Source organism: Pempheris klunzingeri, chromosome 5 (assembly GCF_042242105.1).
Source record: "Pempheris klunzingeri isolate RE-2024b chromosome 5, fPemKlu1.hap1, whole genome shotgun sequence".
Lineage (NCBI taxonomy): Eukaryota > Metazoa > Chordata > Actinopteri > Acropomatiformes > Pempheridae > Pempheris > Pempheris klunzingeri.
The window spans coordinates 12784182-12798595 of record NC_092016.1 but is presented as its reverse complement, the minus strand read 5'-3'; the positions used below and the strand labels follow the sequence as shown (position 1 = coordinate 12798595).

Genomic DNA, 14414 nt, shown 5'->3' with positions numbered 1-14414 from the left:
TTTGCACGCAAATGATGGTCTTTTTTTTCAACATAATGGCCTAATAAAAGGATTTAGATCCTGAGATGATGTAAATGCATGTCATTATGATGCATTTAGTCCAGCTTCAGTTGTACATTCAGCAGCAACCTATAGGTAGGATGAATATAATTTGTCCAACTTGTACGTGAGATATTAGATTAGATGCAGGAAACTGCTGAGGAAGGCTCGCCCAATAAAATATTGCAATTCCCATGTAAAACTGCGCAGGGTCGATCAGCATGGATTACTTTCAGGCCTACATCTATTCTTCGGCTATTGACAACCTCTCCCTTTTCAGTTTGCATGACTGGAGCTCTCACTAGCGCTGCTAGTGGACAATCAAACCTACACACCCACCTCCAGACACACTCGCATTTCTCATTTCTTACTTCTAGTCTAAATTAGATAGCAAGACGTAGTGCCGGAGCTCACAGATCGTATAGAATTAGTTTGAAGTACTAGCTGTAGTTAAGCAGTAAATCTGAAATTCAACATGGAGTCCCCTCCAGATCCAGCGAGCGACCCGGGCAACAGCGCCTCGGAGCCGGCTACCCCGGTCAGGGAAACCCCGGTAAACCTGGAGACGCTCCGGAAAGCGGACCATCCAGCCCCGGTTCGAAGGCAGACCTGCTCAAGCACCAACAGAGGTGAGCGGACCGTATTTCGCTTTTTACTGTGCGGGGAATGAAGACCGATCGAGGATTTTTTTAATCAAACTTCAAAATGAATTAAATCGCTTCTCCCCCCACCACCCCACCACCACCACCACCACCATAAATAACTGCACACTGACTGAATTCACCCAACCACGGGGACACGGCTTTTTTATTTATACCACCTCGGCTTTTGCCCGTTCGGCTGTAATTAGTGCCTCGGCGTGTGTTGCTGGTGTTCAGGTTCCACTGACAGCTCAAATCATAGGGGGGTGATACGGTCACAGATGTCACATTTACTCAGACTGCAAGATAAATCAATTACCCAGCAACTTAAAATTGACCAACAGGAGCTTCCCTCCGAGCCAAAAGAGGCCAACCTGTCCGCTCAGACGCGATATTGTCAAAGTGTCAAAAGTGAACTTTTGCAGACTGTGGGCTAGTTTATCGATCAGTCCCGTTCTCCTTTGTAGGGACGTGTCCTCCACTATTCCTGATACTACAGCACACAGCGCCGTCTGGATGGCTGTTTTCTTTTCTTTCTTTCTTTCTTTCTTTCTTTTTTTTTTTTTAACATCACCAGCTAACAGATTTAGGCTATTCCTGTGTGCAAAAAGACGCCCCAGCAGCTGGAATTTGTTTAGCTCTCAAACACTGTTGCAAACGTGAAGGCGCTGCACGCCTCCTGCGACTAAACCCCAACACCTCCCCCCCTCTCCCCACATGATCAGACAATAAAAACTAAACAGGCCTTTATTATCAATTAGCCCGTCCAAAGTGTGTCTGCATTGCTGCTGAGGACTGGTTCATTTTTACATGATTTATCCACCACGTCCCGTCCATGTTGTACAGTACAGACAGTATTTAACCACACCCCCTCTCGGCTGTCTCCAGTACAGGCTAACCAGCCTCATCCAAGTTCAAAGAAATAGTGATTTTTTTTTTTCTTCCTCTTCTTCTGCTGATCCTTGACAAGCAGAGTTGGCGCATACATGACAGTAGAGGCAAACGGCGTAGGTTACATATGACAATTAAATCATTGCATGGTGGGTCTTGTGTGCGCACTCTTCCTGTGCGCAAGGGTATATTTAGAGTGTGATATGGTGAATGTGGAATGTAAGCTGGTTATGTAACAGGTTTAGCCATAAACAGAGGCGCGCAACTGAGAGCAGAAATCACCATCGCAGATCTTTTCACTTTGTGGAGGAGCTCACCCACTCCCCACGATCGCCACGACTGTTTAATTAAAACAAATCACGGCACTTCTGCGGGTATTTATGCACCACTGAGGGGAAACACTGTGACTTTGTGGGTTGGCACAGCCGGAGCACTTATGTAATAGCGGGGCGAAGACAGGTAGTTGGGAGGCTTCGTGGATTGATTTCTTTTTTCCCAAGTCTGACTTAGAGACACTCCTAACCTGCTGACCCATATTCACCCCACCCTTTTATGCACAGGATTAAAGTGCGTCTGGGAAAGAGAAAGACAGGAAAAAGAACGCCTTCGGTCTGTTATGTAATGCTGAATGGGTGAAAAAAAAAAAAAAAAACATGTTCAGTGGGACAACCTCTGCAGCTTTAAAGGAGTTTCCCTGCCCTGAAACTTTATTGTGACCCTTCTGGAAAGAATTAAAATGACTGTCAGAGGTTATTAGCACCAGAAGGCCTGCAGAAAAGTTTTGCAAACTTCTTATAAAAACTTTAAAACGTTTGCTTGAAATGAGTCATTATTAAATTCCTAAATACAGTTTTTCTGTCGTGTTTAACAGTGTAAGTCGAGTCTTAGTGTCTGCTAGCCTTCGTGTAGTCCGTTCACACATGCCTGCTTGATTTTTAAAAGACTGTGATAACAACAGGCAATTCATTTTTTTTTATCTTATCTTTCAGAATCATTAAGTTGCCATCTGTAGCACAGATGTATGATTACCTACAGTGCCGGCACTGTATTGTGATCTGCCATCTAATCTGTCCTCTCTTAAAAAACGCTGGACTGTTTACAAGATATTTAACACTGCAACAGTTGGTCTGCTGGTCCTTAACTGGACTCACAAAGCAGATTATTTCTGAATGTAATAATGTGGAAATATTCAAAACATTCACGGTGCAGGAGAGCAGAAGAAATGTTTGCTTTCATAAAGAAATGATGGCTTAATTGCTTTATTTAATAAAGCACTGATGTAAAAGTATATGTGCTCCATTAAGAAGCAAATGCAGTGAGTTTATTGCGTCGGCACAGTTCAGAGCAAGGTTGCTCAAAGAATAAAACAATAAGAAAACGTTTATGTCTCACAGTAGTATTATGGACTTGTAAGACATTTGTAGGATTACAGTTCTACGCTCAGACTCCGGCTTTTCAGGCCAGCCACAGGAGCCGACATCTGAAAGGCAGCAGACACTTGCTCAAGCGCAGTTTCCCTTTCTACGCCAACTGTATTAGACTTTCTTAGGATGCATATTTTCTTATCCTGCATGCAGAGCGTTTACTGTTTTAACCCTGAGTACTAATACCTTTTAAGTAGAAAGGGCTTACTTCAGCAGAAGCTCTGCTGTAAGACTTGAGCGGGTCAGAGTACAGGCCTTGGAGGGCTGTGGATATCATTACTGGAAAGAAGAAAGGGTGTTATTTTCATATCGCCAGATCCCTCAGTTCGCAAATTTGGAAACAATCAATATTAATGGCTTGGTTATGTAAGGTCACGGTCTCTGCAGAGGCGTGGAACCACTCAATTGCATAGGGAAGCTTTGAAGCCACAGATCTGATATGTCGTGGAGTTTGTTTGAGCACCGAAAGTCTGTGTGTGTGTGTGTACAGGCCGTGTGTGTGTGTGTGTACAGACCATGTGCGTGCTGTAGAGCTGTAGCAGACTTCACTGAACGACACTGACCACTACGCTTGTCGTCTAGTGCTGTACAAATGCTTGTTACTGTCATTTGCAGTGAAAATGAGTCATCTGAACATAATTTCCCTTCGTTCGGGAGAAAGAGGTAGAACTGATGGCTGCAACACAAAAAACATTATGCTGCGTTTAACATTGTGAAAGTTGTCACCAGGCGAAGTGCGATGTGGCTTCCTATATTACAGTGCGTCCTGCGTGTTATCTCGTCATGTCTGGATTGAGTCTCCTTTGATCTTTCCGTAGTAAATACCAGTTTTCAGCCTATTATGCCACAATATTTGCAGATTGTTCCTTTGCAAGTTTTTGTTAGCATTTTCTTAAGATACATTCATTTTAGCTTATTGTGGGACTCAAATCTCACCTGACACTGCAGTTTTTGGAGCTGATCTAAACTAAAAAGGCAGAGTACAAAAATATTCGGTCTCCTCTTAATGAACACATAACCAGACTTTCATCCAGCAGTTTTATTTTTGGGCAGAGAAATGAGAGCTCTCAGCTAGAGTGGCAGCATTTATTTTGCTGTTGTTGTCACAAGACGGATGAGGTACTGGGGACACTGGGGCTTTTAAAAAAAAAAAAAAAAAAGGTTTTACCCAAAATCTCAGAAAGCCAGGAGTTGGCACGGTGCTTGCACGCCACTCGAGTGGACAGCAACATTATTGAGGCTGTGGCATTCTCAAATTCAATGAATTAGGGCTCTCTGCCCGCTGGAGAGCATGAAGATACAGGTATAGGCTTATAGCTGAGCCTTCAGCACGGACAGATCCGGGAGAGGAACTCCATTAGGGGTCTCTTTTTTTTCTGGCTGGCTGCCTGTAACATAATATTGAGTTTCACTGCTCCTGCGTTTCAAGTGTGGGAGAGGTGATAATAATGCAAACTCTTTTTTATTGGTACTTGTCAGACAGTTAACATTGTTAAATGCTAACAGTCAACCTATTTGAGGTCAAAGCTCAGTGTTTGATCTGTTCACATTATGTTCTCCTCAGGCCAACAGTATAAAACATCAGCAAGCTTAACTAAAAAAGATAAACAGCATTTCTTCGACTGCAGACTGTAAAGGCTTTTGCGCAGACGATGACATCTGCTCTTAGTTTAGACTTTGGCCTCGCTACCTAAAAAAAAAAATATCCTCTGTTCTTATGGGCTTCAAAGGTCAAATTTCGTTTGAGTGGCAACATGCTTATCTAAGGAGGATGTACCTGTGAATGTCAGCATAAGTTCAGTAGCTAAGTTTGCACTGATTGAGATTTTGTCATATCAGGCTTGAAGCTCTTTCTTTTCTCTCTCACCACCATTTCAAAAATATTGATTAAGAAAATGTATAAAATAATGTGATATTGTTTTTACTGGAATTGTCCTCCTTATTGTAAGGTGCTCTAAATTGCTCATTACGTTTGAGGTCACACGAAATGAAAAATTCCTGTTCTCTTTATCAGTCCTTGTTTCTCTTTGTGGATTGTTTTGCTATCTATTGTTGTGTGCCAAAGTGTTTTTGGACACTTTTATATCATAAAACACATTTTTTTCCCGGATGCTTTGCGTGTATATTCAAATTCTGGTTAAAAAAAAAAAAAAAAAAGATCCTAGCTTCCTAACTGAGTCCTCTGTCATATACAATCTGTAAGTTTATCTTCTTAATAAGACTTACTAGCATTAGAAAGACTATTACAGATGTTTGGCTGCCTCTATACAGAAACTTTATTTCTATTTCTTTAAGTGTCTTAGTTGTGATATAGATGGCTTAAATTTCCTTTTTAAATTCTTTCTTTACTTTCTAAATTGTTTAAATGTAGTCAGTCCCAATTTTAGGTCTAGCCTTATGTTCATGCTTTGTGAGGAAACGGGTCAAACTTTGCGAGAAAAATTACACTCAGAAAGGCATTTTATGAGATCTGTTAAACTAAATAGTTTTGGTGCTTTTAATGTTAAAATAGCAGACATTTGAATGCTTTGAGGTCCACTAGGGAGAGTGCAAGGCTGAAAGGCAAGTCTGACACTTTTTTGGTCATGCGGTTAACCACTTTGGTTTAGTTCGTTGTATCAGTGTGCAATCTAGTGGTCACTCGAAGATTTTTAAGATTTTTTTGTTTTGAAATTATAATTGGAGCATTTAATCTACCATATCGTACGATATGAAGAGCTTACAAATCATGCAATAACCCGTGATGATGTGGAACGTTTTTTGTGTTTGGTACAAGGGAAGTTGCATGAAAGGACTCCTGTGGGTTTTATTGAAGGAAATTGCTTTGTAGACGCACTGGTGGTGCTTCCCGGTCAGTGAAAATTTACACACTGACAGGACGTTGCTAGCTGTTAACAGGCTTACTGTTGCCCAAGTTCAACACTGGACTCATGATTCCCTCTTCTCCTCTCCAATAGCTTCAAAGTTCACCATGCTGAAATCTATATGCATTTATATCAACTGCGTTATGTTGCGTTGCATTCCATCCATCCAATATCTGTACCACTTGTAGGTGGAGGTTTGTGAGGGTACTGGATCCAATCCCAGCTGAATGTGCTTTTAATCAGTGTAGGAATTTCCATTAAAGTGCATTGGTTGTACAACTTGTTAATTGGTGCTGGCATATTACAAAACGGTTTGTTCGTCAGCTCAGGATACACACTGTAGAAGCAGAACAAAGAGTGAAAGGTTGTGAAAAACTAAAATACTACAACAAGCATACATTGTAGCTGCATTTTTTGGGTAATTTGTAAGTCAGTTTTTAGAGTTATCGGGCATATGTTGGAGGCAACGCAATGTGAGCCCTAATAGGCTCTATTAATTAAAAAAAGTTTCGAAATGTCAAACTCAACCTAGACTAAATCTGAAAGTTTTATTCTTGCGGGACAATTTATTTTGGAGTTTGAATCACCAGTGGCTTAACTGGGGCTGGCGAGGAAGTTTCAACTGGTGACAGACACCAGATTTGATGTGAAATCTCCAGTGGTGAATGATAGCTCAGATCTATGGCCCATTTACAGAAGTTTGTATCTTAGATAGAAAAGTCTGAATAGTAATGACCGGAAATACTCCAGATGCATTATTGGAGGGTGTTAAAGGAGTCTAAATTTAATGTGGTACACTGTGACCTAAGTACTGGTGCCGCTTGGCTCCGTGCTGCTCTGTGCCTCTCTGATATGAAATGGGCCTCTTAGAAGAGGCCTAGAGGGAAAGAGGTGGTGAGAGGGGTCTAAAGGATCACTCAGAGGAATTCTTATGTCACATCTAGGGCCAAGCCTTTCACATCCAGCAGTGTGGAGGGTGCAAAGCTCCCGAGCAGGTAGGTAAGCCCCTCACACTTAAAATCCTAGCACTCAGTCGGGAACTTTTACCAGCAGTATTTTTGAAACCATCATTCTTGTGCCTTTTTAAAAAAAAAAAAAAAGTCATGCTGGACACATACATTCATGCTGCTTCATGTCATGTGTTCCAAGTCATAAATCCAAGCGTCTGCACACTCAGAGAAAGTATAGCCTATATTTTTCACCGCAGAGGCTTCATGCAGGCTGCAGAGCTCTGACATGTGTTGAACACTTGAGAGAAAAATCAGGATGATCTCCCAGCCACAGAGGTTTTCCCAGGCGTTATGTGGATGTGCGTGCTTTAAAACAGGAAGAGGTAACGTTGTAAAATCTAAAGCATATTCAAACAGCACACCTCAAGAGCCTCTTAACCGTTATTTATCTTGCTTTCTGTAGGCTAAACGGCTCTTATGTCAGCTCTGTTTTAAGGACTGTTGAGCATTGGACTACAACATCAGACTAAGATGAACATGGAAATTTGTTTCGCGCATTGTGGCCATGTAGAACAGACAAAGAACACAATACAATGAATGAAATGAATGAATACAACTAGAATAGTCTCGAAGAGAGAAGAGAAATCACAGCAGTCTGGAGAGTGCGTTTTTTTTTTGTATTTTTTATAAGTCTCAGCGTCATTATTTCACTCCATGCAAAGTTATTGTTTTTCATTTGCACTAATCCATCTTCAAGTTTTACAAATATTACACTGTACATAACACAGAACGCAGGAGCAGAACACACTGCCTGTACTTTTTTCCCCTCGTCTCTATCACATGAGGTAAGGTAATACTACCGAGGAAGGCAAAGCACGAATATCACACCCTCCGCTGTAATTTTTGTTACATCAGTACCGCTGGAGTATTACTCAAAAAAGTTTATTTGTCACCTGAAATAAACAAAAAACTTTTGGAGACAAGGGAGATAAAACAACTTGAAAATCAGTGTCATTTCTGTTGGCTTGATTATTTATATTGGAATAACAAGCGCGACTTAATCTCATAAATAAAAAAGGGAGAGATACAGATCCGTCCCCTCCAGGTACTGCCGCCACTTAATCGAATTAGCTCCACTCTCAGGCTTGACGGGCTCTTCAAACACCCCTGGTGACTTCTGAGTGCCGATTACAATCAGCTACTATTTTCAGCCTTTGATTAAAATCTGGTGAGGTTGGACAGAATTTTTTTGAGCGCAGAACCAACTAATTATTAACATCGCAGCCCATGTCTCTTTTTTTGTCAGCTGCAGAGGGCCAATGGGCTGGAGTATTTAAACAATACCCATAAGTATTAATCATGTTGAATCACTCTGTGTGAAACTATTAGCTTCTTCTTGTTGAAACATCTCGCACCGTTCCTTGTGTTGCCCAAATGCCAATTTTTTTCACTGACATTTGTGTCATTATAAATAAACCTGAGTGGAGTGGAGAACTCCGGCTTGAATATTTGCGAAATCAAAGAATTCATTTGCATTTGTTTTGTAGTGTAACATTTTGTCTGATTCTGAATCACAACACTATAATCTTTATTAGATAATCTAGTTGTTAATACAGAGTTCTTCATCTGACAGACAACAATAATGAACACAACTCTTTACTCATAAAATAACACAAGATGATCACAATTGTCCATGCCTCACACAGTATGTTGTAGAATCATTGTAATGCGCCTGTCAAAGACAATTCTGCTCTTTTGTTACTTTCAGGAGGCAGCTTTTGAATATGAATAAGTCACTAATGAATATTTGGTTCTTGCGTGTCTGTAGATTGATTGCTTTAGGAGGCGTACTAAGACAGAGTGCGGCACGATGGGGCTCAATCAATGCAGCAATGCTGCTGCTGTGCTGCTTTCTGACAGTGATTGAAAGACAGTGTCACTCTTCACCATGTATGATACACGAATTCTGCTCTCATTCACTGACAAATGTCATCTGATCAATCAATATTTGCAGCTTTATTTTACTAATGCAGTACTTAAGAGCCAATAATTAACGCCATGCTGGGTTGTTAAAAGCCTATTTTTATGTGACAGACGGAAATAGACATACAGAAATAGGAAGATGAAGTTCTCTGGTTGATGTTGACAGTGGCACATCGTGCAGACGTTCTACACAGTACACTGTACTATGACGTTATAAGGAACTTGAGATTTTCTTACTTCATAAAGATTCCTGTTGCTTTCAAGTTATGCTTCCTTAAAAAAGTGAGTTTTTCAGTTGTAACTGTTTTATTTGGAAGTCCTTGGCCATTATGAATAACTAAAAAACATTTGGGTTATAGCTAAGTTAAGGACAGTACTTTGGAAAAGTGGCAAGTAAATAAAATCCAATACAAATCAAAGTCTTTTTGAATTACAGTCAACACAAAACCTTCATCAACTTATTCTCTTGTCATAAACTGTTTTTATTCAGCCTTCATTGAGGTTCTACGTTAATTTTAGTAATTGAAATAGTAGTAAGAAACAGTTTAACTGAGGAAATATTCGTTCAATGTCATCTTGTGTTAAACAAGTGTGGCTTGTGATGCTCATTAATTTCTGCTTGCTCCACTTGCAGTGTTTGGGCTCTCTTTGCTGGCTCAGTGCCACAGCGTCTTCTGAAAGAGCCACTTCATCTCTGTCAGGGGCAGGTGGAAATTTGCTGCACACTTCTAATTGGACAAAGTGCCTTTCAAACTCTGAGCCATCATACACAGATCAGATTATCATACAGACCAGGTGTCAACAGAGGTTTTCCACCTCCCCCTTCCCCTCCTGCTCTCTTCTGCATCTTTTGGTCGACTTTTAGATCTTCCCTGCGCTGTCACTTTTTAACTCCCTGCCGCCTAGTGGCCCGAGGCATAATAGGACTTGTTTTACAGATTAATTACAAGAAAGTGCACTTGTAGTTTTGACTTTGGAGAGTTTATTGTATACTGTAGAGCAACATTTGGACAAAAGACATCTTCTAAAACGAGGTGAGATCAAAATCATTTTCAAGTGATTTAACAGAGATCCTCAAAAAGCTCTTTCCTGTTAAAAGCAATAGCTTTGTCATCTTTAGTCTCAAGTACAAAAACAATTGCAATAGCCAGACGCAGAATCTGAGGCTGCAGGCCAGCTCACAGGGGGCTTAAAGGTCTGCAGTATAGCTCAGGGCCAGACCTCACTGTGCTTGTAAAAGTAATCGGTGAAATCTTCAGATCAATTCTTAGCATAACAGGTAACCAACAAAAAGAGCTGATCTCCAATGATGTTATTTTGTCCGTTTGAATCAGTTAAAAGCATAACTGTTGAATTTTGAATGAGCCAGGGAAGTGAAACAGACTTCTGATTGATGTAAGAATAAAGTTAGGGTAGACTAAATGCTGGAAAGATAAAAGACAGTTTCCATTTATATTTCAACAGATTAATTATAGAAAAAAAGAGGTTACGTTTCAGACTATGACTTTCCATCTTTTCTGGACAGTTTACAGGCCCACAATCCAGACCAGATTTGAATATAAAACACACCGAGCAGCAGTTACACTGCTTGAGTCTGTTCCTTCAAGGATGTGGTACATCTGTGTATTATCTTCGCAGCATTAGGTGGAAATATTTAGTTGTCTGTTGATGAAAAGCTTGAGCCTGAAATGGAAAATAAGGTGGGGCATAAAATTGATCTTTGAAGAGCAGCCCAGGTAATGTGGGGTAAAAAATGGAAAATAAGTGTGAAAGAGGTACTCTACAAGCTGAACTTATTACGCCAAGTGTTGTTTTTTCAAGTTTATGTCATATTTTAGTTGGTCAATTTAAGCAGTGTTTAGTGTCAGTGCGTTTAAATAAGATCTAAAAGGTCAAACATTGAATGAAACAGTTTTTTAGTTGAACAAAGCGTATTGATCTCTTTAACAAGATTGACATTTTGCTGTGTGAATTTCCTTTCTGTGCACAAGAGCACTTATTTTACTTGTAACAACTTTGCACCTGGATTGTTGCTGTCACTCTGCTTAGCGATGGAGCTCTGATGTGAAAACTTGAGGAATTAGTTTGAAGAATTAAGTGGCAGAACAGCAGTATCTCATTTTATCACAGTCTTTCGATAGTATAAAGGCTAAACCAGTAGCAGATAGTGATAAATACATTATCACTGCTCCTTCCACACATCAGGCAAACATGGCAAAATTTTGGCATACTCGATTGCTTATCTTGTCTGCGCGTCGTCAGCGCAGATGTATTACCCTGTGCTGATTTGATTCTGGGCAAAGGAAAGTGGACAGGAGAGATTGATGGTGGTGTCCCCAGTCAGACAGATAACACCTGATTCTGCCTGCAGGGGGTTGGTCTAGCACACTCCTCCCCTGCACCTCAGATGCGTCGAAGGCTGTGCTGAGGAGGTGAACCGTTCTTTCACTCAATGCAAATTCAGGGCCACATTCAGAGATGATCCCAGGACGATTGAGCCAATGTGGCCCCGAGCACTCTGCACCACATGATCCATGCATCAGCCACACCTGGGAGAAACCCACACAGGCATGGGGGTCATTTGTTTAACACAGGTGCATCATGTATCTCAACGCACTAAAACAAGCGTGCACACACGTGTACCCACACGCTTGAACGCACGCTCAGAGACAGACACACACGCCTGAATGCACACATACACACAGACACACAAGTGTTAATGAAATGCTGTCTGTGCACGTGGTTTTATATTTGGAAATGTCTGCAGTGCTGCACCTTTTGTTATGACCTGTTGTTTCTGTCACATTTTACCTGTTCAGTTTTCAGTTTTTATAAAATATCACAAGGGAATACACTATAAATAATATACTGTAAAATAGTCCTTTAGAAATGGGATAGTTTAAGAAACATTGTTCAAAGAAGTATGATGAAGTATGTCATGGTAGTTGCAGTTTTTTTGAATTCCTAAAAGTAGTACATTTATATTCAGATCTGTATTCTGAGCAAGCTAAAGCTTTCAAACTGATGTTCCCAAGTCCCAATAATTAGTGATTAATACAGTCATCACTTGACAGAGAATAAGTTGGCAAAAATGTGATAATCGATAAATTCAGTTATCTATCAAGCAAACAGTCAAATATAAAAAGTACAAGGAGTTACTGTGCTGACTGTTTTCTATCATTCAGAATTGTATAACTTTAGTTTTTGAACTGTGGGTCAGATAAGCAAGCTATTTGAAGACATCACCTAAGGCTGTGGGAAAATTGTAAAGGTCCCCCCCCCCACCCCACTATTTTCTGACATTTAAAGACAAAATGATTAATTATTTGTAAAACTGTGAAACTAATCAATTAATTGAAAGCTAAAATAATCATTGGGTTCTGCTCTTTTTAAATGTAGAGTAAAAAGAACACTGTCAGATTGGCATCATGCTTCACTGTTTCCTGCTCTGACTGCGCCATATGGATACTGAGGGCATTTTAAAAATACTCTGCTCTTTGTGCTTTAAAAGCTCTTTTGATGCTATTACATCATTTGTTGTGATTTACCAACCATCACTAACATCTGAGTGTCTTATGATCCCCATGAATCAAAGTATGCTGCTACAATCCTCAAACAGACATACAGTGTAGCAAAACAAATTTTCTTTTTTTTTATTCAATAACAAGGTGTGCAGCACAGGTTCTCAGTGTGTGAAGCAGATGGTGAAAGGCTAGTGTATAATAGATCTCAATATTAACTGCAGCACATGCTGGGAGTGTTGGTGGATGGCACACAGCAGAGTAAAAGAGAAGCAATGACCTTCTGTCCCATCATTTACCCCCTTGTGCCCCCCATACCGCTCTCAAATTACTTTGTTTTAGCCAATTAAAGCAGCCGGCTGAGCATCAAGCAGGCTGCCATTTTTCGCTCACCTGGACCCATGTGACATTATCGCTCTGTCATCGGGAGAGATGGCTGTAAGTGGGAATCTCCGGCATGGCACCGTGCCACCTTAGACCCCACTGTGTTCACTGAGATTAATGCAATGATTCTCCCTCCAACTTGCAAGAATCTCTGTCAGCTCTCTCACCTGTTCCCGATGATAGCGTTGCACACAGCTCCTCACTGCATGAACCAATGAGCAAATGATTGCTGTGGTTACGGCACGCTCCAACGCAGACTATAGATATCCATCTAGTGCTATTTCCTGTATTACCTCTGATACAAAAAAAATGATCAGTTTCTAAATGTGCAAGGAATCTATTGTCCCTAAGTTGCCTTGTTGCTGATCAAGATACCATATGCTGAGAAATGGTTCTCCATCCAAATCCTTTAATGGCTCAATAATAGAAAGAAAGACAGCAGACACAACAATAGGATGGCATGGGATGAGTGAGGGACCGGAGCGTGTGGTGTTTAACAGCCATACGAGCACAGATTATGTGCTTGAAGGGGCTGAATTGAGTGCCAGCAGTGACAGTTGGGCTGGGAATTGAGTGTGCCTGGGACGTGCGGCTTGACTCCGCTCGGAAACACCACTGGGTCCAGGGCTCATCTCTGTAGTCTTCCGCCTCCCTCCTCCTGTAGAGGCATTGTGGCCTGCCGTTTGGTCCCCTTCACCAGGGAAATAGACGGGCCCCTGCTCCCGCTTGATGAGCACTCGCTAATGGCTGCTTCTTTGAAAGCTGACGGGTCCGTTTGAGGAGTGTCTTTTACTTCTCTCCAGCTTGCCTTGGCTGGGCATTCATCAGGCTGCCTGGCTTTGCTGTCCTGCCCACATGATGGTGCGCCAAGGGGCTGAAACGTCTGTCATTTGTTTTACTTTCAAATAAAAGTTGATGATTTACCAATAAAAAGTAAAAATAGTCTTTTGATGATGTCTGGAGGCATATGGAGAAAGTGCTGCAACAGTGACACTTTCAGCACTTTGTCAGGCTAGAAATAACAAAAGACAAAAGAGATTAGTCTTTTTACTTTTTTATCTCCTCTGATAAAGAATGGTCTAGCCATAGTTTTGTGTACAGTAAACAAGTGAGTATAGAAACGCAGGATAGAACACATGCTGCAGGCTGCATTACATTAATGTCAGCAGGCTTCTTTAACATCTGATTCTGTATCAGTTCATGTAATGGCTTGCCAAAATGCACTATGATGCCATGAAAGGAAGCAGGAACAATTAAATCCTCCTCGTTCATGTTTTATTTAAGAAAAGGTATTTTTACTGTTCAGCTGCACAAGACGGACTCCAGCAGCAGTCTTGAGGAGATGTATTCTTAACACAACTTAGAACTGGGAGGTCTGTAGTAAGAAAATAAGCAGCTGTGTTTGAAATTGGGCCCCTTGATAGTTTGCATCCTTTTTACAGGCTGTTAGTCCTCTATAGTTCAGATATATATACAAACAAAGTAAGATGACAAAGAGCATCTATTGTGAGAAGACAGGAAAAGTGTAGTGTGCTGGTATTTATATCTAATCCATAGTTGATAGCTGGTTTTGATGCCTTAATGCTTCAGTTGTGCAGTTGATAGATCAGTAAAACTGCCAGTCATCTGGTTGCTTATCGTATTGGTACCCTTGACCGCTGCCCCGTCTTCTCACCCCAAGGTGAGCCGATGTTCCTGTTGGCCTCCTCATCACTGG

At 41.0% G+C, this 14414-nt stretch overlaps 1 protein-coding gene across 1 annotated transcript in view; it reads left to right on the top strand.

Annotated features, from left to right (window-relative positions):
• The first annotated feature begins 508 nt into the window (after positions 1–508).
• Positions 509–14414, top strand: part of roraa (RAR-related orphan receptor A, paralog a) — a 169497-nt gene continuing 155591 nt past the window's right edge. The window contains exon 1 of the mRNA XM_070830197.1: positions 509–668. Coding sequence (XP_070686298.1) covers positions 515–668 — 154 coding nt within the window. The 5' untranslated portion in view covers positions 509–514. The remainder of the gene's footprint in view (positions 669–14414) is intronic.